At 39.1% G+C, this 27,473-nt stretch overlaps 3 protein-coding genes across 15 annotated transcripts in view; 1 reads left to right on the top strand and 2 right to left on the bottom strand.

Moving 5' to 3' along the window:
* FUBP1 (far upstream element binding protein 1) overlaps positions 1-10,035 on the top strand; it is a 33,437-nt gene extending 23,402 nt beyond the window's left edge. For all 4 annotated transcript variants that reach the window (XR_010744232.1, XM_066325104.1, XM_066325102.1 and 1 more), the window contains one exon: positions 9,088-10,035. Coding sequence is in view for 3 of the 4 variants with exons in the window: in XM_066325104.1 (XP_066181201.1) it covers positions 9,088-9,105 (18 nt within the window). In the remaining variant the exon portion in view is untranslated. The remainder of the gene's footprint in view (positions 1-9,087) is intronic.
* Positions 102-22,475, bottom strand: NEXN (nexilin F-actin binding protein). Of its 9 annotated transcripts, none has more exons than XM_066325091.1 (14): positions 22,381-22,475; positions 15,857-15,934; positions 14,646-14,837; positions 14,426-14,507; positions 14,191-14,339; positions 12,776-12,817; positions 11,452-11,646; positions 11,199-11,372; positions 8,378-8,563; positions 4,403-4,603; positions 2,771-2,992; positions 1,618-1,803; positions 694-1,051; positions 102-589 (listed from the first exon to the last, which is right to left on the bottom strand). In XM_066325091.1, the coding sequence occupies exons 2-14, from the start codon at positions 15,881-15,883 to the stop codon at positions 576-578; spliced, it is 2,028 nt and encodes a 675-aa protein (XP_066181188.1). In that variant the 5' UTR covers positions 15,884-15,934; positions 22,381-22,475; the 3' UTR covers positions 102-575. The 9 variants fall into 9 exon arrangements, with proteins under 9 accessions (XP_066181188.1, XP_066181189.1, XP_066181193.1 ...); XM_066325092.1 differs by having other exon boundaries at positions 4,403-4,600; XM_066325096.1 differs by having other exon boundaries at positions 15,857-15,938; positions 22,381-22,465.
* Positions 22,476-23,995: 1,520 nt separating this feature from the next.
* Positions 23,996-27,473, bottom strand: part of MIGA1 (mitoguardin 1) — a 34,586-nt gene continuing 31,108 nt past the window's right edge. For both annotated transcript variants that reach the window (XM_066325106.1, XM_066325107.1), the window contains exon 16: positions 23,996-27,250. In XM_066325106.1, coding sequence (XP_066181203.1) covers positions 27,032-27,250 — 219 coding nt within the window. In that variant the 3' untranslated portion in view covers positions 23,996-27,031. The remainder of the gene's footprint in view (positions 27,251-27,473) is intronic.

Raw genomic sequence — 27,473 nt, 5'->3', positions numbered from 1 at the left:
GAGATTGTTTTTGAGGTTATCAGCTACATAGTTTGATCAGAGCAGAACCTTTTCAAGGCAAGCCCGTTTTAAAACAAAAGTTATGCTCCTTGAACCAATGCTGAGCAGTTACATCGTCTTTTATTCTTTAAAAGTAGTACACTTGGGTTTTTGAAAATCATCAGTAAGTACTTTTTTTGCCAGTTCAGTGCCCCTGGGATAAAGTAGAACAGCTTAAAATATTCAGTGCTCATGCAAGATACACCAGCAGATTTACACTAGTACACAAGTTTCCAGATCATGTATTCAGCTTTATTCTGTTACTCAAGAGTTGGTCTTCAGATGCTGGAGCACTGTGATAATTCAGCTTTTTCCTTCAGTTGATCTTTCATACACTGATTTTTTTTTTTTTATTCTTAGCCTTTGATACTAGTTTCTGCATTGAGTAGGAAACTCTCACAATTTGAAGGGTATTTTCTTATCTGATGCAGGAATGACTAATGCACATCCTTGCTTTCTTTAGTTGGCCCCATCAGAGAAAGAGATGATGCAGTAAGAAAGTTGAGGGGAAGAAAGATTCCAGCTAAAGTAGAGCATTAGTAGTCATCAGCTAGAAAACAGAAAAAGGGTTAAGAGAGACAGGAAGTTAGATTTTCATAAGAGGAGAGATGCAAGAAGACTGTGATTTAAGCAAATTAAAATGCTAGCTCTTACTTTCAATGGTGAGAATACAGGTGCTAGCAGCTGAGCCTCTGTTGTTGACTGCTTTACACATATATTCCCCTTCATCTTCTGGGAAGGTTTCTGGCAAGTAAAGGCAGTAGGTTTCTCCTCTTTCAATATATTGATAGTCCTCAGAGTCCTGCAACATTTCCCCTTCAAACCACCATGTAACTTCAGGTTTTGGTTCTCCGGTAATTTTTACTGTAAATCTCACTGGCTCGCCGTCAACAACTGATGTGTTTTTCAGTGACTTCTTGAACCAGGGAGCTCCAGATCGAGCTTGATCCTCATCTTCACAAGTAGAACCATTAATAATGCTTCCTTCTTCTTCCTCTTCCTCTTCCCTCTTCTGTATTAAAAGAAGTTGATTTGAAGCATTTAAAGTGGCAATAGCACTATGACTACTAGTGATACATGCTCGATTACAAGTTACTGTGTTTCTGAGAAGGGGAAATTGCAGATCTGACCTCAGTACACAACAATGCACCCAATCTAGATATGCCACAGGCAGTAAAATGCATTTTAATGAGGCTGAAATGTTGGTGTAAAATACAGGCATGAATGTCAATTCCATTTTCAGACTATTCACGGGATGTCATTAACTGTCTCATACTCTTTTGCAAGTGTTCAGGCCAGGTTGGATGGAGCTTTAAGCAGCCTGATCTAATGGGACATGTCCCTGCCTACATCAGGGGAGTCAGAACTAGATGATATTTGGTTTGTGTTGAAGGCACCTTATTCTTTGATTCCATGGAGAGTATGTGCAAACAGCAAAAGCAATTTTATATTGCAGCAATTCCTAGCACCTGCTAGAAGTAGTAAAACATTCCTTTTGTATCTGGTGGTGTTTAGTGGTAATTAGAAACTATGTTACATGACACTTATGACTGGAGAATATTATTTTGCAATTTGTACCTTCTGTAATGCTGCATCAATTTCTTTTTGTTCAAACTGCATGCGCAGTAATTTCTGTTCCTCAATCCTCCTCTGCTCCTCCTCTTCTCTGGCTCTTGCCATTTGCTCAAAACGAGCCTTCATGTTTACTTTGTGAGTAAATGGAGCTTCAGATTTCTTGGCTGGTGTCACATCTACGTCATCATCCTTGGGAAATTAAAAATAGGGCTTAATGATTATTTATTGCCTTATACATACAGTAAATAAGCATGATAGTAAAACTAGTTTCGTGTTCCCAGAGGGTTTTCTTCAGAGGTTTGTTAGAGTGTAGTGTAAGTCTTGTATATAGTTCATCCCAGGGATATGACAAGATTCTTGCAAAAGTAATTTCAAAAATGATAGGTTAAAAATATTCCTAAAGTTTTATTCATATAGAAGTTGAGCATTTCTTGGCCATTGTAAATCCTCAGTGACTGGAGTTTTATGCCGTGATGTTAGTGTGGTTTTAAACCCTAGTTTAGGGTTCAACACCTAAAAAAGTTGACCTTATGAAAACAATGAATGTCAATCATTAAATTAAAAGCTCACAAATAGGACAGGCTTTGAGATGATGCTGAAGTGGCTCCTGTGAAGAAGAGCCAGAATGAGGCTCAGATCAGGCCTTAGTACTGTTAAAATTTTACATTTCATCACATTGGCTTCTATAGATAAGTAGGCACCCTCTTCTGCTCTAGCCTGAGGAGTGAGTATGCCTGACAGAGACTTGATCTTCAAATGATACTGTTTGGATTTGGTAACTGAATTTTTTATTCCATTCATGTAGTGGAGAATGAATTAAGAGTTCAAAAGGAGAGGCAGTTCAAGCGATGATTGCTAGGTAATTCTCAGATACGGATGTTTTAAGCCCTCAGACTGGCAGGTTTCAGGTTAAAATGCTGAATCATAGAGCTTTGAGTAGAAAAGCAGAACTCTGCTTGACCAAATCACTGATCATAAACTGGTGCTGTTTCTTTAAGGGTGTGATATCCTTAAGTGTCCAAACGAAGGAATAGGAAAGAACAGAAAACATAATTTTGAAAACTGCAAAATTTGATGAAAGCAGCAGCCTTGTCTACTCCTGGATGATTAGTGTGGTGGTTAAGTAGATCATTAACATACACAGAATGCAACTTACCTCTTGAAATTTTTCAGCTTCCCTTTCTCTGATTTCTTCATCCAGTGCTCTTCTCTTTGCTCGCTCTTCTTCAATCTTCTTCTGTATTTCTTCTTGAGATAACTGTCCTATTTTCTCAAACTTGCTTTTTAAGTTCTTTGCCTGAATAGAACCGCTTCTTTTTAGCTTTATCAGTTCTTCATACTCCTTGCTTAACTCAAAAGTTTCAGACTCTTCCTCCAGCTGTTCAGAAATTACAGAATGTGTAAGATGGAAAAATGCCCTCATTATTTTTACTACCCATTCTCCCTCCAGGTGGTATAATTCAATACATCACATTTTGTTAATTATTTGAAATCCATACAGAGATCTTTCCATGTAATTTTTTTTCCCTTGCTATCTCATGAAGAATGTATTTGTATCGTATCTCAGCTAGATACAGATTTTAAAATATCTTGCTTGAATATGCCATTTGTTCAAGGGTTGATATCAATAAACTGTCCTTCATGGACTCAGGAAACTAGACACAGACCAATACAAAAAACCTACTTATCCAGAGTCCAAAATTCACCTCTTACTTGCTTGGAATATGAGATGAAGTAATCCTCTAAAATACAGCTGTTTTATTAAAATACTGCCTTTTATTTTTTAATTTGGTAAAAAGTAAATGGTATTTCAGGATGTCATGGCTGGAAAAGAAAGGGCAGTTGTGGATCCTGTAGGCAAACCACATCTGAAGCTGTAATTACTGGTATTTTTCTCTTTCCTTTTATGACCTCTGGCTGATTGTAAAGATGTACATGCATTTTAGCTGGATGTCCCTGTCTCTCCCTGCTTCCACAGGATTAGTTGAGAACATCGCAAGCTAGAGCCTTTACTACTTGCTCAAGCTTTGCAACAAAAATAATAAAATCATAAGTTAATTCCCTGATATTCAAAAGGGAATAATAAAGAATTGCCACCCACAGCCAAAGTGAAGTGTGAAGTTCGTGAATGTGGTGTTTTAAACATTTGGGATGTAAAGCAGATTTTGTGTGCCATTTTTAAAATCAATTGTGACAGTCTTCAAACCCTTGATACACCAACTAGAAGTTAGCCCACTGTATTTTTTCATTAGGGAGAACAGTATTTTGTAGTTACTGTCTAAAATCTATATAAATTGAGGTCGAAAAATAAACACCTCTCTCTTTTTCCCCTGACAACCTGACTGTGAGTGTCGTTCATATCCTCTAGTGACAGCATTTCTCTGATGAAAAGCAAGAATTTTGCCTTTTCCTTCTTCTGTTTTTGTATTGTCTTTTGGGGACTAGATGTTTCTATTCTCCCAATATCATAAATAATTTATAATCATTTCAGTAATAGTCCAGAATTTTCAGAAATTACTGCAAGACCAAATTACAAATTTGTAACTGTACTTACTTCTAGGGTGGCAAGAGATAAACACATATTCCTGGTAAATCAGTGATAAAAATGTCACTATATACAGTGTTTTAAAAATAGGGGTTTCTATTTTTCTTTCACATAACATTGAATGTAATAACTTAAAATTTCTTTCAAAGGAATTTTTGTTTTCAGTCTTAAACTTTGAGATTTTAGTAATGAAGTGATATATTTTATTTAGAGCATGCTTAACATATAGTTTGATGTACAAACCTGTCCCATTTCTTGTCTCAGCTGTTGAAATTCTTGCCTTTCCATTTCCAACTTTTGCCTGCGCTCTTCTTCTGTGCGCCTCTTTTCTTCCTCCATTTTTTGTCTCAGCAACTCCTCAAAATTAATTTCCAGTTTACCAGGTACAAGAGATTCTTGAGAAAAGGTTTTAAACAGTTCTGGTGATTCATCATCCAGCACCTGCTGGAAATTCAGATCATTAATTATATCTGTGAGGAAATCACGACATTGTTCAGATGCTTCTGGTACATAAAGATGAGCAACTACTTTGTCACATCTGCCCCAGCACAGAAAGGTGCACTGTGCCAGTGTGGGTATTCCTCTAATGGTGTGGTTTGAGGATTTGTATTTGACTTTAGTTACAGCACTAAATTTTTAAAACTAAGATTAGGTGTTTTTCTAAAATGCAGTATTTTCCCTCTGCAGGGGAGGATGCCCTCTAAATTCACCTTTAGGACCTGAAGCAGTTCATTCTTGTTTACTTCAGACAAAGTGTTTGTGTTTAAATGTCATTGCTCTTAATGCTGAAGTACATTTAACTGTAATCTTTTTCTTAATCTGAATTATGTTCTAAAGCATTAGTATTCCCAGTAAGGATAACTGAACAGAATATTCAGAAGCAGCTCTTCTTTGTGCACTAATTGTTTATGCTAAGTTATGTGGCCAGTTTATTGGTTTATACACCCACCAGCAAGGGTTTCCTCCTTTCCCTGTCCTTGTCTGGCTTCAGAGCAGGTTTAGGCTTGGCTAGCATTAGAAGCAGCTGGCCAATCTTTTAGAATAATTTGTAAGATAGTAGGGCCTGGGAAAGGCAGTTTTCATTACTTCCAAAGTGGGAAGTGCAAAAACTAATATTCTATCAGACTGAATGTGTTGAAGTACTAGAATACGAGGCTGAACACTACAAAAGCAGCCAGTAGTGACAGTGAGTTATGCAGCAATTTTAATGTAAGTTTGTCACAAAACTTACATAAATATATGTTTGTGCATGTGACTATATAAATTCAAAACTCACTAACAGAGATTGTCTCAACAGGAATGTTCTGTAGGTAAAGTTGTTCTGTCTTTTTAAAGAGACAGAAAATAGACATTTCTATCCATAAGAGCATTTGGCACTTCTATTTATTGCTGCTTACTGCCATTGTAACCCATACCTTGCTCTGCTCTTGGTGTCATCTTGGTTCATACCACCCTCTTGACCTACTTTGCGCACAACTCTTTCAGTAGCTTTTTAGCCCAATCCCACTCAAATTCTGCTGTTCACTACAGATTTTACTCATTCCTCTAAGCTTACAATTAGACTTCAGCACCACCATTTCTTCCATTCTTCATTTGTTTTGTGTAATATGAGCATATTTGTTGAAACTGTTTTACAGAGAAGTGAAGTCAAAACCCAAAGCTGTGAACTCTTACCTACAGTGAAAACGATGCCCCACAGCTTTTAGAGGCTACCCATAACTAAATTAGCAAAGAAACATTAATGTCTCATGCTGATGATGCATTAGTTCATAAGCTCATTGTTTCGAGATACCCAACCTAAGTGACCACGAGAAGTATCAGTTCAGAATTTGCCCACTAGAGTTGAAAGCTTTGCAGTGAGCAAGCACTGGCAGCTGTCTCTGTATTTCTGACTATCTACGTTACGAAAAGACAGAGAGCCACTTTCGCCCTGGTTAAAAATCCCCAAGATTTAGCTGAATTGTGTGGTGTACCAAACCCCTGGGTTTAGTTCGGTAAATATTTTAGCCATTTTTTGTGAAATTAGGCCATACTTCTTTTTCTGCAAAGTGGAAATGGTTGGTAGTGAGAAACATTCCTGTAACAATCATGGTTTGCAGCACAATCAAAAAATACTCAGGGGGCAAACAGGGAAAGGTTTCTTTTATTTGTGCTAACACAGTTTGTTTTTGTAGTCTACTAGAAAAATATGGAGGGGGTGAGAGATAACTGCTTCAGTGTAGAAGTGATCACATACTGAAATTTGAAATAGATCCAAAAAGAGGTGATGTTTCTGTTTTCCAGCTATAATACTACCATGTTTCTCTGTGTGCATAGTTCCAAAACTAAATTAGAATGAATGAACATTAAAAAGTTCCTGGAATAACAGTTTAATGTTCATTTTCACTGCTTTTGAAAGAGAGGACTATTATATTTTTAAACATTTTAGGACATATCTTCATTGCTGCTACATTTTGTAGCCATGGGAAATAAACAAAGCAGAGGGTTGTGTTCTGTTACAAGTAGTAGAAAATGTAGTGTTCATATTCAAGATGCTACTTAACAGAAAACTTTCAAGTACATAAATGCTGAAGATAGATTTCAGTATTTTTTTTAATTACAGATTTTTAATTACTTTCACTGTCTGCAGGTAGAGCAGTCACAGGCTCTGTGTTGCATCTGATGGATTAAACCCTGTTTGTCAGTGTCAGTTTCTTGCCTGGACACTCGAATTTAGGTTCTTGGTTCACTGAGGCCAAAACCAGAGTTTTCAAGAAAGCAGGAAATAACAGAAGCAGCAGATAGTTTCACTGCTTCCTTTAGTTCTCTACTGCCTTTTCATAAAAACTCTAGTGGCAGAAGTCTCCAGTAGCATTTTTTGTTGGTTTGAGGGTACTTTTAAGTGGCTTTAGGTTCTGTTTCCTTTCCTTGGAGATACTATTTTTCAGTACAGTATCAAATATAAATTCGTATTTATTGTAGCTTTCCTAGGTAGTCTTTCAGCACAGTTCTGGTCTCTGGCCCAGTTTCCAGGCAGAGGGAGCCCTACCAGCAGTATCAGTACTCATACAAAGTTCTTACTGCTCTCCCAGGCATTGCTTTGAGTGATTAGGAAAATGTTATTGGGCATGCAGTGGTCTTTCCCAATCCAGCCACACAGTAGGAATATGCTACCAAATGCCTGGGTTATTCCACACTTCTAGACTGGCAGGTCCTGCCTTTCCTTTTGAAAAAAAACACTACTTCATGCTAGTTTATATTTGTTTAATTTTGTGTACATTTCCTGATATCCACCAATTAAGTAACTGGCTTATACCCAAAAGCCTGCTGAATCTTGAAGTGGTTGGAATACGTATGAAGACCACAGTTAAAAGCTCTGTGGCCACTTTTTTCCTTTTCTTTTTTTTTTTTTAAATCTCTATATGTGTGTGTATATCTACATATATATGTAATAGTTGTCAACCTCTGAAATCAAGCATTTTTCTCTGTGCTTTTAGATAGTGTATGTCAGTCCTAAGCCCCTGAAAATTTGTCTCCAGTATAATCCTAATTCAAATTTTAGAAGTCCTTGCATATGACAGAAATCTGTCATATGAGAGATATCATATGACATATAATCTCATATGTCATATGAGAGATACCTTCAAGAGAAGATAGTACTACAAAGTGTTCTCCTGGTAAACACCACAAGTGATCTTTTGTTTTTCTCTGAACAAGTACTAAAAACATCAAGTAGTTGAGTTCAGCCTTTTAATTTTTCCTCCCTAAAAAACTGGATGATTCATACTTGCAGTGAGCATTTTTCTACTATGCCATTAATTGTGTTTTAGTAGTAAAAGATGATTGGCGGACACCCTGTAAAGGTAGGGGAATAAACTTGGAGCTCTAAAAGAAACTGCTCTTCCCAAAAAGCTCAAAACAACAAGCCCTCCTTGGGTGGAAATACTTTGCTACCCAAGTATGTTGCATCTAGTGTAATAATATCCACTGCATACAATACCTGGTTTTGACTAAATTATCTGAAGTCCTCTCTAGGCTGGCTGTGAGGAGGGATTGTTCTTTGATGATTTCTGGTAAATGAACTTGACTAGTTTACCCCATTACCTTCTTAGGGTGAACTAATAACGAAGCAGCTGAAGCCTGTGTTCCTAACTTTAAATAAAGATTTTTTCCCAGAGTTTGTTTCCAAATTGAGATTTAGGTAAAAATTAAATTCTATGCTAAACAAAAATACCATACCATGTTCTTCCTAGCTTCAGCAAATGCTCTTTTCTCCTCTTCTATGCGTCGTCGTGCATCCTCTTCTGCTTTCCTCTTTTCCTCTTCTCTCCTCTGTCTTTCTATCTCCTCAAAGCTGAGTCTGAGTTTACCAGGGCGGAATTCTTTAACAGCATTTTCAGATTCTTCATCACCACCTTCATTTATCTTAAGAGAACAGGGAGAGGAAAATGTTGAAAGCACTTACTGAACAAAAAAATATTCTTTATAGTAAATAAATACTCTGTTCCTTTCTGATCTTTTATAAATACTGTTTTCTCCTTGGGAAAAAAATGCATCAAGAGTTAGGTTCCTGTGAGAAACATTTTAATGTTTGTTTTAGCCAGGGGAGCGAGCAAAGAAATTTTCAGTATCCTACATGTAGCTTTTATAATTTTTAAAGATCTGTTGAGTGTGTAATTCAAATAACAGTGTGTTATCAGGATGAGGCTGAACAGTTAAGTACATACTTTATGGTCTCATAGTTGGATCATTTACTGTAAATCACTCTCTATTCTCTTCATTTGCATCATTTTCATAGATGTTTATGCCATCAAATCTTTTTGTTTGTAGGGAAATCACTTTCATCAGTGCACCAGTTAAAGAAATGCTGTACAGTCTTAGAGCAAAACTGAATCAATTAGCATTTTGCTGTTATTCTAGACTGAGATTTTTGTTTCTTTTCTTTTTAGACATTTAATCATCACTGAAGAAAAGGAATTGAGATATTCTGATCTCTTCGCTATAGCTTCTCTCCAGTGAACACTTACCTGCAAAGAGAAGCCTGTGGTTTGCAAACTGCAATCAAGAACCCCTTTCAGAGAACATCCCAGAATACTTTATCTGTTAATGGAGGAAGTGGACTGGGAGCTGTCAGAGTACTGATAATTCAGATCTCTATACTGTGAGCAGCCCTGGACTGGTATGTGGGGTAGTCCATTAAGGGAATTAGAGAAATGTTTTATTTGAAATTTGGGGGGGAATTAAAGAACTGAAGGAAATTAACTGCTGAATTCTTAAGAAAAACGTCTACTTCAAATTTTGACAACCACTGGTCAGCAGGTACAGCTTTGTGTTAGAAAGTGTCTTTTGATGTGGAGAATTCGTAAATTGTTTCATACTACTTGATAAATAAATGCATAAGCATAAGGAAAAGAGATGTGAACTAATCTTCAGCTAGAACACCTAAGTGACTTCATGAAGTTCACTCTCCTTCAGTTTCTTCACTCTTCTCCTTCACTAGAATCCCTTGCCCAACTCCAAACAAAAAAGAAAAATGTGCACTATTGACATAATGACAAGGTTATTGGTGTGAAACTACAGTGATTTATTGGAGGTGGAGATGAAGAAGTAAAGTACAATTTGGGTAGCTGCCTAAACCTAGAACTCTCTCAATATGGACCAGTTGGGAATTTGTGTGTTTCAGCTTTCTAGGAGTTCTATGTTGTTGGTTTTGTTTAAGTTTTTTTCTATAGAATATAAATGTCTTGAATGTTTATGAAATATAATCAAAATAGTGATCTAGAACTGTTTTTCCAAGACTGTTCATGCATAATTATACTCTGTTAAAGCTAGCAAGTTCCTATAAATAATATTTTCCAAGGTTTTTTTTCCAAGATTAAAATCTCATTTCTTGTTAATCTTGTTTGTATGTGAATTTTGTATATGAATTAAGAAACTCATAATGATTATGACTGTTCAGGGGAAAAGTATTCAAATACAGAGCTTTAAAAATGCTATTGGAGCATGGAAAAATAAGGAAATACAGAACTGAACTATCTGGTTTTCTTAGGTTAATATTAAGTGTATGATTCCTTCAGTATGATCAAAGAACAACTATAGTGAGGTCTGTTTATAGCTAATCTAACTATAGCTTAGTAAGTGACTTATGATAAAGAACACATATGGAGGCAGTTTTCCAAGTTACATAAAACAGGATCTGTGAGCCGCATTTCTGACAATTTGGGAGACTTAATCTGGTAATTTATAGTATGTTGTTGTTTATGTCAGTACATACAAAAGAGCTGATCTGCCTTTTTTTTTCCTTTCATAAGAAGAGTTTTAATTGATGTATATTTCCATCACATTTACAAATAAATATGGGAATAAGAAATAGCATTCTGTTACTACAGAATGTTTGCATTAAAAGCTGGTTACTGAGCCATCTGCAGCACTACTTCAGAAGAAAACAGACAGCCACTCATCTTCTTGAAGGATTACAGCTTAAGGTACTACAAAGTGTAGACAGAAAATCTACTAAGTTGCTGGCAAAATCGGAAGACATGTATTTCTTCAGTTTGCTAAAAGAATGTCTAAAGCATTATGCCAGTGTGGTTACTGAGCTAGAGCAAAAGTCAAATATGCCTTTCAAAAACTCATTTCCAGACTTGTAACAGCTTGAAATAAAGGAATAAGAAAGAAGAAGAATCACATACAGGAAAGAATGTAAAAGCAGTGTGCAAACTGTGTACCACATGAACCAAGCATGTGTGATGCTGTTTTACACTACAATGACACAGACTCTGAGATTGAGAAGGCTGAAAATGACTCTTCTATTTTTGGGATATGTCTCCTTTTTATACTATTTTACACAGACCAGTTTGATTGGTGAAACAAAGGCAAATCTCTTCTATCACATTGATCAGACTAGAGGGACATCAAGAAGTCCCTCCTAGGAAAAGGAATGAATAACATAGTTACAGTTACAAAAACATTTTTCCCGTTTACAGAAAATTGCAGGGGAAAAAAAATTCAGAAAACCAAAACACCTCAGGCAGGGAACCAGGACTACACATGTACTGACCATTCTCTGCCTGGCCTCCTCAAAGGCGCGTTTCTCCTCTTCCAAACGCTGCCGGGCTTCTTTCTCTGCCTGCCGCCTTTGGTTCTCCTGCCTTTGTCTTTCCAGTTCTTCAAATGTCACTTTCAGCTTACCAGGAGACAGAGGCTCTTGAGTTTCACTGTCTTCATTTTCACCCTGGGTGAGAAAAATGAAACAGTTGTATCTTAAACCAGTAAGTATCTATTATATAGGTATTTTTGGATGACTGGTTTACCTTGACAAATGAAAGGCACTTGGGTTTCTTAAGGAATTGGTTTTGTTCCTCATATTTTAGCTTCATTTCTTCATCTGTTGTCTCTCTTTCTTCTGCACTCTCTTTTCCTGTGTTCTCAGAGATTATTTTCATCTTCCCAGGTGTTCTGGTGCTTTTTACAGGCACTACTGTAACTAGTAGTGAATCATCCCCTTCCTGTCCAAAAAGATATTTATTTATATTCTCATGAAACTTGACTTCTAGATAGACTCATTTCTCAAAGAACCTGCTGTTTTGACCCGTGTGCATCAAAGTTTCCAAAATATTTACTTGTATTGAATATCACCCGCAAGAATAAATCCACTTGCCTATGGCAGTCACTAGTTTTCTTCTAATATCTGAAGAGTATCAAGACTGACTTATATTTTAAATATAATGGCTGGCAAACTCCCTAATTTCTTTATAGATTTTCATTAACTGTTAGCCATAAGAACTCAAGGTTTGGGAAAGAACAGGTGTAATTTTGAATACACAGCAATTATAACCACACTCTACTTCCAGTTTTACATTTATTATGTAAATGATAAGAAACTTCAGCTGGAATAAGCCAATAGCTCAACACAGAAAGATGTCATTTGTAATTTCTAACATGTAATTTGTCAGGTACAGTAATTGTTTTTTGAAGGATGGTGCTGCTTCAACTCTATTTTTACAACTTGTAGTTGCCAAAATATAATTTATCTATATTTCCCCCCCTATCAAATAAGTTAAAACTGATGAATTTGCAGGTTTAGTTTTTTCTTTCCAAAACTGTAGTAGGAGTGTGATTTTCTTCTGTTAGTGAAAGACAATTGGACCTTTGGGCCCAACTTTTTGAAATAAAACATTTATTTGCATGACTTACAATAAAACCCCATATGGTATATTAGTAAAAAAAAAAAAAAAAGTTAACTGAGTGAGGTGTTCAAACATCTGTATATTGTCAAAATCCCCCTTTAATTTCAAGTTTAAGGCAAAGAGCTTTTTAAGATAATTCTTTGCAAAGCCAGAGGACTTGAAAGAATCATTCCAAATATATGTAAAATAATTCTGCTGGCTTTGAATATTTACATTTTACATGTTTTTAACCACAAAGTATTTACAGTCCAGGCTCTGTTTCAGGCTTCAATATATTGATTTCAAGTACAGGGATAGTTCCATATGCGTTAAAAACTCGTTAGCTCCTTGGTTGAACTTTAATTAGGTATTTGTGTGCTGTTTTCTAAGTTTTCCCAACCCAAATTACAATAATAAAACAAAGTGAATAAAAATGTAGGTGAACATTTCTTTAAAAAAATCTGATTACCTCAGCTGCTGATTCAGTTCCCGTATTGTTAAAGTCATCAATCTATTAAATGAGAATTTCATATGATTATATTAATTTGGCTCTTTGCCTTAGAGTTGTAAACACAGAACTGGAAATTCTTTTTGTATCAGTGATACGTATGTAGCACATAAAGTCAGCGAGATTATAATGACTGAAGCTCTGTTGGAATACTTCAGATAGGTCAGCTTGTCAAGGAAGAGGCAACAAGACATAAAACATCCCACACGGACTCCTGCTAAAGCATTCTCAACACATTGCTGAACCAAGAACAGTACTTCAGATGTCCAATCTTCATTTAAACATTGCAGAATTGTGTAAAAGAACGTTTTGAAAAAATATAAAGCAAAGTCATTGATTATTTCTGATTCAAGTGACATTGTCTTCCCTTCAACTCCTGAAAAAAGCCTCATGCTGTGCTTGCTTCCTATGGTGTGCGTGTGTTACAACTTAAAATTAACACACTTTTTAAAAATTGTACATGTCTGTACTTCTGTCTTGCAGGGTAGATTAAATTTATGGTAGATACAATGTCAGTTAAAAGTACAGTTTTAACAATGTCAGAAGTTCTTCTAGAAAAGACAATCCAAAAACTGACTTCTCCCATGGCACTACTTTTCATTCCTTAAAACATATTCAAACCTAAATTAAGCACTACTATCATCTGGTAAATATAAATTTGCATATGTTTTTAGTCTTATCATTGAAATGTTTACTCTCACTGCAGCATTTTCAGCACTGAAGAAAATTTGCAAAAGGAATTAAGTTTGATATCCCTTCACAAAATTCTACAAAAGATAGAATTTGCTTTATTGGCATCAACAAAAGTTTTTATATTTTATATTTTTTTTTATTTTATATACACACACACACACACATATATATATGCAATGATGATTCACAAAATGGCAAAGGAATAAAACATGACCTGGATTTTCATGATTTATTATTTTTACTGCTTTAGTGTTGTCTCATTTTTGCCTGCCAGTGGCATTTTCTTACTACTTCTTGCTTGTCTTAGTTAATGTATCACTGAACTCTAATTACCAACTTACAGGCAAAGGTTATCTGAAGGAAAAGTTGATAAAATACAAGAAACATTTTTAAATTAATTTAGTAAACTCATATGTGTATGACACCAAAATTTGTGCCTGGCTCCTGCCAGTTTTATGCCTGCTCAGTCTCATCTGCAACTCTACTTTAGAGCTTACAAGAAAATCGTTACTGTAAAGAAATGAAGATTTTCTGAACATGATATCTCACTTCCACCCCACTGAGCATCTCCCATGTAAAACTCTACTATGAGAAAAAGATCAAATCTTTCTGATCAATACAAAACATTCTTCATGTTTGTTGCTGACAATGACATCCTGCCTGTTGTGGTCAGAGGAACGTACCTCCTGTGCCTTTTTTGCCAACTCTCTTTGTATTTTTCTTTTCTCAATCATATCTTGTTCAATTCTGCGCTTTCTTTCTTCTTCCATTCTTTTTTTTTCTTCTTCTTGCCTTTGCTTCTCCATCTCTGCAAACTTGCCTTTAACAGTTCCTATGGACATGAAATGCACAGCTCAGCAGTTCCATCTGACACTTACCCAGTGAATTCTGGGGCCCTTTAAGTCAGGCCTCTCTTACCTATGAGCTTTGGGACATAACCCTTTTCTATTTTAGATACTTTGGTGTCATCGTCTTCATCAGATCCAAGCAGCTCTTTCATCTAGTTGATGAAACACAGAAAGTAAACTGTCTTTATAACTTAAATGAAATACCATTATTATTGTCTTTAAATAATGTGAATAGATTTTCAGATATATTAAATATTAATATAACACAAAATATTAGTGAAGAAAATAACCTCCTGCTTTCTCCTGTTCCATTCTCTCTCTCTAACATATTGTTCTTTTCTTCTTTGCTTTTCATCTCTAGATCTCCTTTGATTTCTTTCTTCCCTTGCTTTCTGCATAGCTTCAAATTTATCCTTTACATCACCCTTGTGAAGCTTGGGCACATAGGACTTTTGGACGGGTTTAGATGAAGAAAGCAGAATCTTGGTGAAGATATAGAAGAAATGAAGATAAGAAAAAGAAAGGTGAAACAGATAGACAGAAATATTCTGATAGATTGGATTAGAAAGAATGCAAGAACATAAAGCAGAAGTGCAATTAAGATTATGAACTTTGTGCCACGAGCCAGCATCATTGTATTTGTTCATAAATGGTCATAAGTATTAAAATATCCGAAACAACATTCAGCATTATATTAAACTATTAAATTAGATACAGATTTATATTGTTGCTTTCAGTCTTAGGCAGTCACCAAAGAGACTCTCTGCCCCTAATATTTAAGAGATATAAAAACATAGATGCATAATACAATATGTATGGGAGTTTTTCTGCAACACTTCAACTGCCATCTATAGTTTTTAAATAAACAGTAGTATTTCTCAATTTAAAATTTCCAATACTTTATATGCTTCTTTTTTTAATATCTAGAGGGAACCAGGAGCCCAGTGATTTTATGTTACCAAGTGCAAAGATCAAAGGATTATCAGGGCTCTGATACTGATGCAGCACATGGACACTTCTTTACTAGTGATTACTCTGTGTGTGTCCAAACACCAAAGGCTCCCACTTCCAGTACTGTGAAGTTTTCCTTTTTACAGTGATGACAACCGAAGTGTTCTCAATGAAGTAATACTGAGAAAACTGGCTGAAAACATGCCATGTTTCATATTTTTCCACCTTAACCAGAAGTTTTTGTTCCTGCTACTCAGTAAGTCTATAGCAGATGTAAATGTTGCCCAGAATTTTGCCACCAACATTTAAACCTTCTTCCTATTCTGTTGCATTTATTTTGCCCTCCTCCCCCATGTTTTTCACATAAAACATAATTCATAGATTCCATCAAATCTTAAGCTACTTAACAAGACCTCTTTCATTGTCTAAAACTAATGGCAATACCAGCAGATTTCCAGTATAAATATTACAAATATTTGTAATTATTACTTTTGCAAGCATCAGTTGTAAATTATTATATTGCTTTGATTACTTTAAAATTGGTACATACCTCGGTTTTCTGTGCAATGTCATTCATGGTGACTGTATTGTGCTCTGCACCTGGTATGTTTAAGATGGCTTTCAGTTTCTATCTGAAAGAAACAGTTGTAGTTACATTCCTTTCTTTTCCTTTTAAATGATGCTTTAACCATCTTCCTGTAAATAAGTTTGCATAGGCTGAAATTGATGTATCACAATTTCACTTGGTCCTCTGGGGCTTTTGAAGACATGAATAGGTCCTAAGTATGCCACAGTAATTAAAAGAACAAGCTTATGATTCACTATTCATGCTCATAACCCCTCTATATAGTCCTAGATATTGGGTTCCAATTTCCATTTTTTAAAAAAACAAACAGCTTGGAGCCAAACCCTGGGTGCCCGGGATGATTGTTGCCAAAGTGGCAGCACAAGGAACGTCCCGCAGCTGAGGGCGGCTGCCGGCGCCTCCCCGAGCGCTGCTTTGCCTTCCTGCGGCGGCGGGCCGGGCCGGGGAGCCCCTGCGAGTCACAGCCCCGGCCCTCCACCCTGCACACGGGGACACGGTAATGCTGCCCCTTCTCCCAGGGCTGTTCTCCAGGGAAAAGTGGTGCTAAAAACGATGACATGGAATAGGTAAGCCACATACGGATAAAGCATTTATGTGATTTAGGGGAGTTCTGGAAATTGCATGACATTTTTTAGATGAAAATTGTTAGAAGTTTTAAAGTGCACTGTATTTACTAGGAAACTAACAGAAAGGCACTTTCTCTTCTTTTTTTTTTCTTTTCTTTTAAGCTTCAGGTCTATCAGAGCCTGTGGGAGGAAGGAAATAATGATGTGACTCCAGTGCTACTGCTGTCTGTATTGTATTGATCCTCTGAGTCCCAAGAAAGCCTAAAAAGTCAGTGTGCCAAACATGGTGCAAATAAGGGACTTAAAGACTTTAAGCAAAAATGCTGGAAAAGCAGCTTACCGCTGGAAGGGACTTCTGACTTGTGGTTTAGAGGAACTGAAATCAGAGATTTTCATTATATGGAAAGTTAAGCTCTTTTTTTTCAAATTCTCTGATTCTTAATTGCAAACAGATTATAAACACAGAAATATTTGCATAGTTTTAAAAAAAATTAAGAGTTGTTTTCATGTAAACTCTTCAAAATACAACATCACCAGTGCTCACCAGCACTGTTGTAGCTACACAGATGGAATGGGATTCTCAGAGATCTTGGGATGTTTTTCCCAGTGAAGAATGAAATGAGCAATTAACTACCAACGCTTGCCCTGATTTACAAATTCTAAACTCTTCCAATTCAAAACTCTTCAATACAGATCTTCTGGAGAGCAATTTAGTGTTCCTTTTCAACAATTTAGTATGGAAAGTCACACCACCCCCACCTCACTCCTTCATTTGTAGCCTGATAGGAATCCAAGGCATTTCAGTTTCTCACTTTGTTCATTACATGAACGTGTAATCACTAAGTGGCAGTTCCTATTGAGATTGTTTCAGGTCAGCCATAGCATGTTAGAATTGTGTGGAGTTTAGCAAGGCAGATAATTGCATTCTGTAGCCTCAGGGTCCCTATAGCCTTTACCATCCATTTGTACACTGTGCACATCTCTGTAAGCTTTAGCTGACTTCTGTGCATGTCAGTAAAATCCCCACTGTGATCAGTATAACCTTAAAACTGTTTCAAATCTTTTAACTTCCTTATTTCTATAAGCAGGTCTTAGGGAAGTTCTCTGTTCTCTTCTTTTGCTACTCTGCTCTTTTAATGGCTCCTTCTCCTCTTGGGGCTGGCAACCTTTAGCCTTGTACTTAACATACAGCAGCTGACTCAAAGGTTTACTGCAGGAACCCATCAGAAAACAAAGGAATGACATGAATTGGTGCAATCCTTGCACTGGAGTAACCTGGGACACAGAGACCTTTTACCCTTGGCATGGGGCTGGAGCAGAGAAGACCCAAAGATAATCTGTCACAAGAAATTCCATTTCATCTCAACACTTCAAGGTAAGGGTACCACTAATCTTGACCACAGCAATGTACCCCATGGATGGGCTTCATCTTAAAGTCATTTGGAAACTATTCCAAACTCTGGTTTATTATGTGCTGTTAACTGTAAGAAGAAGATGATGTTCATGAGTAAAGACTTTGTCTGGAACCTTTCTGATAGCTCCAATCACCTAAACCCCATGACAGTGGGATAACAAATCTGAAATTTTCCTTAGAAGTGCAAATGTTGGAAGAAATTTTCTTCCAAATTCCTGCTATCTGAACTTCTGAACTTCCAAAATAGTGCCAGTCCAACAGGTTGTGGGCCTTCAAGATGGCAGATATGTTTCTGCCATTTGGAATGCTGCCATATCTGCTATTACTTTAGGCTACTTTCCAGTTCATTGGCATCACTAATATGTTTGAAGGTTAGCCAGCTGGCTCTAAGGCATTTTGCCTCTGCAAGTCATCCTACCTCCGCCTCTGATGTTAAAAGATAGTGATATAAAGCACCAGCACACTGCTAAACATGATACCACCCATGTTTGCGTTTCCATCCCTCTCCATGGCCATCAAACCTTGAGCAGGACCAGCAGCTGGACCATGCCTTGGGCACTCCTCAGGGCAGATGAGTAATTTCCAACAGAGACAAAATCAAAATATTTAAGAAAAAAAGCAGCACTCCTTGAGTTTTGGGTTGGATCTGTAAGGCAGTGACCACGGCTTCAGGAACAACCACCATGGACTGAAGCTCCTTTGTGTCTGCCTCACCATCAGGAGAGGTCAATGAATTGGCGCTGAGAAACCCTGACACCCTCAAGTCAAGGAAGAACAGTGCCTTCCTCATCGGCCAATTGTTTTGCAGAAGTATCTGCAGTAATAGATTTTCCAACCCAAGAAACCTTGACCTACTAATTCCCTTTTGAGATGAACTAGTTATATTAAATTGTGCATTTATATGTATGCACTCTTGTTTGGTATTTTCCCAGAGTTATCTAATAAAAGCAAGTCTTATTTTTTGAGGCAACACAAGCCTGCCTGTTTAGTTGCTTACTTCAGAAACTTTTTCTCCTATTACAAAGCTGTCCAATCCTAATATTCAGTCTCATCTTTTATTTCCCAAGATCAACATCCCTCAGCAGAAGCTGTAAGAGTTTCTCATTGAAGCTTTCCACTCGAAAAAAAACCCAGATGATAATTCTGAACATAACCATGATCAAAAAACAAGTTCTGCTTGTTACCCTTTGATGACCCAGTCTCATCACTCCAGCATTCACCTGAAAATAGTGAGATTTTTTTTTCTCTCCACATTTTATCTTTCCTACAGTTAAATGACATATCTTTGATAAAGTTACTTTGATAAAGTTACCCTGGTGTTACGAGTTTTATACTGCAGGATCCCTTAGAAAGGTCCACTCATCAAGAAAAATTTCACCTGCATCCAGTGATCAATGGTCCTACCTCTGGAATTGCAAGAAAGAGAAAATTACGTGTAACTTGACTGGCTTTAATGTAGAGAGGGATCTCTATGTTCAAGTGAAAATTTAATACAAAGCCAATCATGCATAGGAAAGCAGGCAACAGATTAGAAATGTTCTGTAAAAAACAAATTAGTATTTTCAAACATCCTATCATTTACTGTAAATGGACAAGCAATCACCTCTGATGTGCCTTGATCTGTTATGATCATAGCACTTCTTCAACTTTTCATGCAGCCACCCTAAAACCTTATTTTGGGGAAAAAAAGTCAAAAAAGAAAAAACCATTAAGGGGACACAGAAAGTTTGATGGTTCACAAGTCCCAAAATCTGTCTCCTTAAATATAATTAATTCCCATTCCAGAAAGCAGGTCAGAGTCCCCAGCTGATAAAAAAAAGGTTGTGCAGCTTTAACCAGATTAAAAAAATAAAAAAACTTCCCATAAATAATAAGACTCACTTTCTTTAAAAGAATTCTTGTTTTTCAGGGGCATGATAAACATCCTCACATGAGACACAAAAGATACCAGCATTTCCCTGAACTGAACACCACTCTTTACAATAGGAGCATGAAGTCAGGACTTTAAAAAAAGGTCCAGTTCCTCAGTGATTTCTCCTTTAAGAGGCCCCCTGCTCTCCTGATGGGTACTGTGAGTTATAAATAAGCCCTTCATGGCACGGTCTAAGTTACGTTTGCCATCTGTCTCCTCTTTGTGATCTACTTGCAGGGAAAACTCCATTATATAAGAAAACCAAACTGTGAGAGTTGGAAACTCACTGCTTGCAGCCAAAGCACTGAGAAGAGGCAAACACAGTCTGCAGCACTGAAATATTTAACAAAATATTAAACAGAACTGGACAGAGGAGAGGAAATGGTCATAATTTATAGCCTCCCTGTAACTGGTCTGGAATGACACTACCAGTTGTTGTAACAAATTATAGATACTGAAGTAGATACTAAAATTATCATACGTAAAATCCTGAGCTGGCATCAACCATCAGTTCCACTGAAGCCAGTGAGTTATGACAATTAATACCAGCTGTGTAAACTTTACATTTTGTATAAATACAAAATGCAAGACTACCTCCACTCACTAATTTTTCCTTCATTATGCCTTTATAATTAAAGAGCAGAATGCTTACCAACAAGAGACCCAGATAGTTTTTCATACAAAATCTTTTCCTCAATCTTTGAATTTATCACACTTCAACATTAACTGAGAGTTTTATTTTGTTGTAGAATACTCCTTGCAGATAGGGTTATTTATAGAAACATACGTAGTATAAAGGATGCCTGTGTTTTATACAGCTATAAACACTCCTAAAGCAACAGTGCCATTCAGCCCAACAATTAAAAATACGTTATTACCCTCCTCAATTAAAAAAAATGTTATCACCCTTCTCTGTTGATTCCTCACTCTCTTCTACTATTATGGGGTATACAAGCTCCAGAGCAAACATAATGGGGTTCAGAGACTGCTCTGGTAACACGAAGTCCTGCTGGGATCTTCTGGCCCATGATTTCATGTTCCATGGTATCTGCTGATCCTAATGGAAGTGGCAGTAAACTGTGAACTGAGGTCCCCAAGAGAAATATCCACGGAATATTTTGCCCCATGCCACAGTTCCTCCAGTCCCCGCTGTGTCACTGCAGCTGAGGATGAGACGCGCTCTGCTGACTTCACTGACAGGACTACAGAGACCAAGGCAATGCAAAAACTGGCCACGAGGCGCTATTGGAACTTGGATCTTCCCCACAGACAGGACACAGCCTTTCTGCCTCTTCTCAGAAATGCTCTTGGCCAACTCAGACTGAAGCTGGGGTGGTTACCCACAGTGGTCATGGCCTGAGCTCTACCACAAAGGAGAGAGCTCCAGGGTTTCCCGCAGACACGCTGCTGCTTCCCCTTGAGCAGCCCTACCCTGCTGGTGGTGCTGATGCCTGTAAAAGCTGGATCGTGTTTGCCACCTTCACCTGAGCAGGTACAGCTGCCTTCAGTGCACAGCAAGGGGTCACTTCCATTGCCTCCTGCACAGCTCTCCCAATGCCTCCCCTTCCCCACAGCCCAGTTTGAGCACGGCACTGGTCCTCCCTAAAGGAATTTCAAAACTGGATAACCACATAAATGCTTCTCTGACTTCTTTCACTGAGAAAACAACTCATCTAATACATTCCAAATGCAGTCAGAGCAAGTATTCCTTCCTAATGTCTTAAGCCATTTAATGCCTTAAACCCAGCTCTTGTATTTCACCAGACAGTGCTTTCTACATATACCAGTCACATTCTCGTACTTCTGCGTGCTCCTTAATTGACACACTTGGCCCCCCTATAAGAGTAACTAGAACTCATAATTTCATTTCATTGGACAATTTTCTAGGAGATTTAATGTCTCTTAAGACCTGAGATCTAAGATTAAATGTACTATGTTTTCTACCATACCATTAATCATTTGATGATTAATTCTTGAAATCCTGACATGCTTCATTAAACATGCTTTTTTCGATATCAGTTGGCCTAAAAGAAGCCCTTATTTACTTAAAACAATAACTAACTTGCAAGCTGTCATAGAAACCAAATACTCTCTTCCAAGCCACTCTGTTTTACAGCCATCACTTCAGAGTGCAGGAGAACCAATGGACGGCGCATTCAGTACGCGCTCGCTGCTGAAGACCACAGCAACAAAACTGAACTCCGCGCGTAGAGACACACGGTGTCCGAAAATCGGGGATTTACAACAAACTTCTATAAAGCGCACATCACCCACCGGGGGTCCCTGACGGCAGGGCGGGACGGCCCTCCCGGGCTCGGCGTCCCCCGGGCCGCCTCAGCGGGGCCGGGCGGGCAGAGCCCCGCGCACGGCGGCGACTTCGGTTAAACGGCCGGCCCCGCGGGCCCGCTCCCGCCGCCTGCGGGCTGCGCCCGGCCCGGCCGCCCGCGGAGCGGAGCGGGGCGGCTCCCGGCAGCCAGAGGAGACGGCGCTCCCGCCGCGGCTCCGGCCGAGGGGCGCCGCGGGCAGCGGGGCCGGCTGCGGAGAGGGGAGCGGGGCCGAGCCGCGCTGTGCCCCGCGGCGGCGGAGCCGCTCTTACCTGTGCGCTGCCCGCGCTGCGGCTCGGGGCGCTCCGGCGGCGGGCGGGCTGCGCTGCCGAGCGCCCCTTGGCTGCGGCCGCCGCTCCGCCGCTGCAACTTTCCATAAAAGTCGCGACGCGCGCCCGACGCCCGCATTCCAGGCGCGCCCCGCGCCGCGGCAGCTGGCCCGGCCCGGCCCGGCTCGGCCCCGGCGCTGCGGCTCGGCGCGCCGTGCCCGGCCCCTCGCTGGCCGAGCGGGGGGCGCAGCCAGCCAGCCCCCCTCCCCGCGGGCAGCAGCCCGGCCAACAGGCTAATTTTGGGCTGGAAGCAGCACCGAGTTATAAATAACCGGGGCGGCGAGGCCGCCGCTCTGCTGCGCGCCCCTGGCCGCGCCGGCCCTGCCGCAGGGCAGCGGGCGAGCGGCGGGCGGGGGCTCGTCGGTCCGGGCAGGCGGGAAGCGCCGGGACCCACCGCCCGCAGCCTCCGCCCGCCTTCGTCCTGCCCGCGATGGTCCCGAGCACCGCGGCTTTTCCCGGCCCGGTACCGGCGGGTCAGCCCCACTCACCGCCGCCGCAGCCCCGGCGCGCCGCTCGCCCCCGGCCCCGCACGCAGGGAGCGCTCCGCTGCGCTGGCTCTGCCGGCCCGCGGGGTTTTATACCTACGGCGGTCCGGGTCGGTTAATGGCACATGGAGAGCGATCAACTAATAATAGTAATGTGACAGTTCGCTGATGGAGCGGGGAGGAATCTCACTAGTGCCAGACTGCGAAAGGCAGAGCGCGGCGGCTCAAAAGCAGCAGCGCCTGTCGCAGGGAACTTCACAAAGCAGAGGCAGAAACGTGATTTTATTACATCTGAACACATTCCCTTTCCTGCTTAAAGATTACTTTTTTCTACATGTTCAGTTGCAGGGTTTCCAGTGCAGGACTTTCTTCTTCCTATCTCTCTTGTATTGTGTCTGCCGGACTGGAGCCTAACTTTCATCTGGGTTATCACTATTGGGACAATAACCACATGACCTCAGGCTGTGCAGATCTGAACACGGGCCATCAAAGCTAAAACACAGAAGGCGTTTGTCTTCTGAAGGACAGAGCAGGCACCTTCCCCCAGTGCCACCCTCGGGGCGGCCCTACTGAAGCGCAGGAGCGGCGTCGGGGCTTCCGACGGCCAGGGACCCACCCGCTGGCAGCAGATGAACACATTCAACACATAAAACAAATCTGGGCACATCAAAGCACGGATATATGGCACTTCTACAGCGGCAGAGGTTAGACTCTTTATGTCCTGTATTTCATTATTTATATTACTTCATAAAGGAGGTCTTAATCCACAACTGGAGCACAGTACAGCAGTTTGGCTTGGAAATAAGCCTGAAAAAAATGGTCTCCTAAAACCAAGTAGAGAAACAACAGCTTGGCATAGAGCTGTATGCAATGAAACTGGACAGCCCAAAAGCTGTTCCCATTCAGTATTTTTTCATTTATATTGTAAATTTTGTTCTTGCTGATTTCAGGCAACAAATTCCAATTTCAGGATGACTAACTGATATCAAAATTCTTCCCATATTAAATAATTTTGCATTAGATTTCAAGAACTGTGCAAATTCAAGTTTCAGATACAGTTACATGAGCAACAGTTGTTTTCACTGAAATATTTTATTTTATATACACAGCTGCAGTTCATGTAGGCAATAGAAAGGTCACAAATACTCTTACTGACACTTGATTTGACACATTTACTTTGATAGAAACCAAACACTACAAAAAGGAAGAATAATAATCATTAAGGACACATTTAAAGTAAAATTATTATTACAACTAAATTACAAATGATATAAATATTTGTTTCTTCATAATCCCTAAGCAGTCAGCATTTCTAATCTTAGGAGTACCACTACAGCAGAAGAGGATGGCTTTTAAATTTAGTTTCTTCTTATTAGCATGGAAAGTATCATTCAAAATGATCTAAATTTAAACACTATAAACTAAATTCTGAGTCCAATTATGAATTAACTAGAGTAGAACTGCATCATACTATGACTGCTGTGGTGCAGCCCTGGCACTTGTGTTTGCAGAGATGGTGCACTTCTGAAATCCTGAAGCCACACGGCCAGTTATCAACGAATGTTCTGTCAGCTGAAGGTGCAGGTTGTGAGAGAATCAACTGCAGTTCTGTGCTGCAGGGAGAGATATCTCCCACTTCGAACTGCAGCCCTCTCTGCAGCTACTTACATCCTCAGAATAGAGGAATGCTTCTTAGAAAAAGATCGGAAAAGACTCAGAGGAGATCAAAAGCTTCCCACCTGTACCTGCACATTTCCCTGTCTAGTCCCTTCTTTCTCAGTTTTACTGTTTCTCAATCAAGTGTTTGTTGGTGGCATCTTTTAACAACCAGATCCTGTATTTCTTATTTTGGATGGGAAATACATCAGTTCAATTTCTAGTCCAACTCTGTGGACTTTTGAGAGCCCTGTGAATGTATGGAAGTGCTCCTCTTTTAAAGGGACACAAATGCTGAAGTCTGTTATTATGAAATTCTTCCCCATTTTCTAAATAGTTTGGTGTTTGATTAGACCTTTCCTATTCCTCTGTTTAAAACAATCTTTTCATTTTTGACAGAAGACCAAGTTTCCAGGTTTAACTTTTTTCCAAGTGTCTGGAAACATTTATAATGTCATATGCAACTCTGTTTCTTCAAGAGCTTTTTGTAAATAATATGAAAATCTCGATATACCTTTAATTCTGTGAAGAAGTGCATTTCTGTTTCCCTGTGATGTATGCTATGGTATAATTGTCTTTATACCATTTTATCAGACCAGACAAATCACAGCAGACACTTTCCTCTGTTAGCTACAGGTCATACATTTGCTGTAGAATATGCAGAACACTTATTCTGTTCCTTCCATTTCCAGCTATTCCTATCGATTCTGAACCCAACAAGACACCTTTATTGTTCCATATAATTTCTTTCATAACTTGCAAAAAGCTGCCAAACTACACATGGCTTAAACGTACTCATCTGCTCAAAAGTTAAGTGAGGTGGGTGAAAAACTTCACATGCCTGTATTGAAGACACATTGCAGAGAAAAAAAAATACAGCACAGAGGATGGTGCCAAGCTCAGCAAGTTAAATGGTGGAAATAGGCCAAGAACAGCATTTGGAATTTCTGTTTTATTACATATAGAGTACACTCTTTTTTGTGAAATAAACTATAATCAGTTGGCATTTCACACAAGTAATATGACACATTTTTATTGTTTTTTGTACTTATTAAATGAGTACAACAAAGGAGCAAAATGCTGGCTTCAGTAAAATCCATGAATTAGACTGGACCTGCTTTTGAGCATCCTTTTGGGTTGCATTTGACATGAAAATGGAAATGTTTCTAGTCAAAGTTTGTTTTGATATCCTATATTTTAACAAGTGCTTCTCAAGTATCTAAATACTTGCAATCACTCTGTAATTACTCTGTATTTCTTGACATGGGATAGATTCTTGTGGGCTGGCTTTGTGTGGCAAAGGCATGAAATTGCAGTTTTAGAGCCTAAACTAACTGTGAAGCATTGCTTCAGTTGACAGAAATTCAAATATTACAGCTCATTATTTATCACCTCTGAACAAGAAAATCCATTGCTGTAGGGTGCCTCTTGCCTTCTGAAGGTGCTCTGCTCCTATCTGAAGTTCAGGGATCCATGGCCTGAGCCACAGTTTTACACTGCACAGAGATGGCCACAATTGCTTAAATCTCCTCTTAACCAGATACCTGACTTCACACAAGGAAGGAAGGAAGACACAAATTATTAAATTATAAAACACTTGCTTCAATTCTGTTTCATGATTAATAAATCTTATCATACATACTTATTTAAAAATATATTTTGAAATGCTACATATGAACTGAGAATAATATTGGTTCATTTACCACCACATCGAGTAGTAATGGTTTTTGAACAAAGAAGTTTTAAATCAATCGGTGAAGCTAGCATAGCTTTTCAAATATAAATAAGTATTTTAAAACACCTTAGTGATGTTTAGATATTTTAAACCAAAATAAAGTAAAAATTGCATACTGGCAGTCATTCCTGCCCAAATGGTGCTTGCATTTCCTGCACTGCTCCATTACACTGTAGTACAAAATGGCTGCAAACACCCACACAAATGGAATTCTGAGGCAGGGGCACCATGTTCGGTTCTGTGCATGTGATTACTTTATTGCACGTGTCACATGAATCAGAGACTGCAGATACCCCAGCCAAAACACCTTCTAGATGTAGACACCTAATGATTTCGAGACTCTGCAACGAACATTTTGTACTATAAGCTTTTAAAGGAAACAACTCCATCAGCTTCACTTACGAATTATTTGTGCAAAAGTACAGTATTTCATAAATAAACTTTACCTGAATATTACAGAAAAAAGCTTTGGGATACATGAAATATAAACACAGCGACAGTCGAGCTGCAAAATTAATTTAGGTATATACAGTAAAACACTCCCCAGTTCTTTTCACAGATGTACATTTAACCTCCCTGAGTCCTTTTCCATACTTAGCAACATGATGCATTCCCAGATGCTTGCTCAGCCACAGCCACAGGAGCTTCAGCACTAGAGAAAAAGGGTGGAAAAGATCATATCTCTGTGCACTCCCTGCCATTTGCAGGGATGTGAAGCTCACTGCACTTTTGCCTCCAGGAGCCCAGTGGCCACGAGAGGCCCATGGGCACTGACACAGGCCCCCACGTGTCTCAGGGAGTCTGCCCCCAGGTAGGCCAGCAGCAGCTCTGTGTGCCGGATCAGCAGCTGAGTGAGGTCCTCAGCCAGGCTCTCCATGGTCGAGTACCTCACCTTCTCAAAGTCAAAAATGTCCTTGAGGAAGAAAAGCACTTGATCCTAGTGGGGGAAAAAAAAAAAAGGAAAAACTTGTTTTCAGTTACAAGGCGGCAAAAAAGGTATGCCCTGCTAACAGCTCTTTAACATGTTCCCTAAAAGCATCCAATTATGTATTATTTTGGTGCTGAGACAGAAGTGTGCTAAAACAGCCTTTGCAAAACAGTTCCAGGCTTAAAACATTCCTATGAAAGTACTTATTTTTCATGGTTTCTTACTGTTAGCC

Source organism: Sylvia atricapilla, chromosome 9, assembly GCF_009819655.1.
Source record: "Sylvia atricapilla isolate bSylAtr1 chromosome 9, bSylAtr1.pri, whole genome shotgun sequence".
In the NCBI taxonomy this organism is placed as follows: Eukaryota; Metazoa; Chordata; class Aves; order Passeriformes; family Sylviidae; genus Sylvia; species Sylvia atricapilla.
The sequence above is the reverse complement of the archived record's forward strand: the minus strand, read 5'-3'. Positions and strand labels throughout refer to the sequence as shown.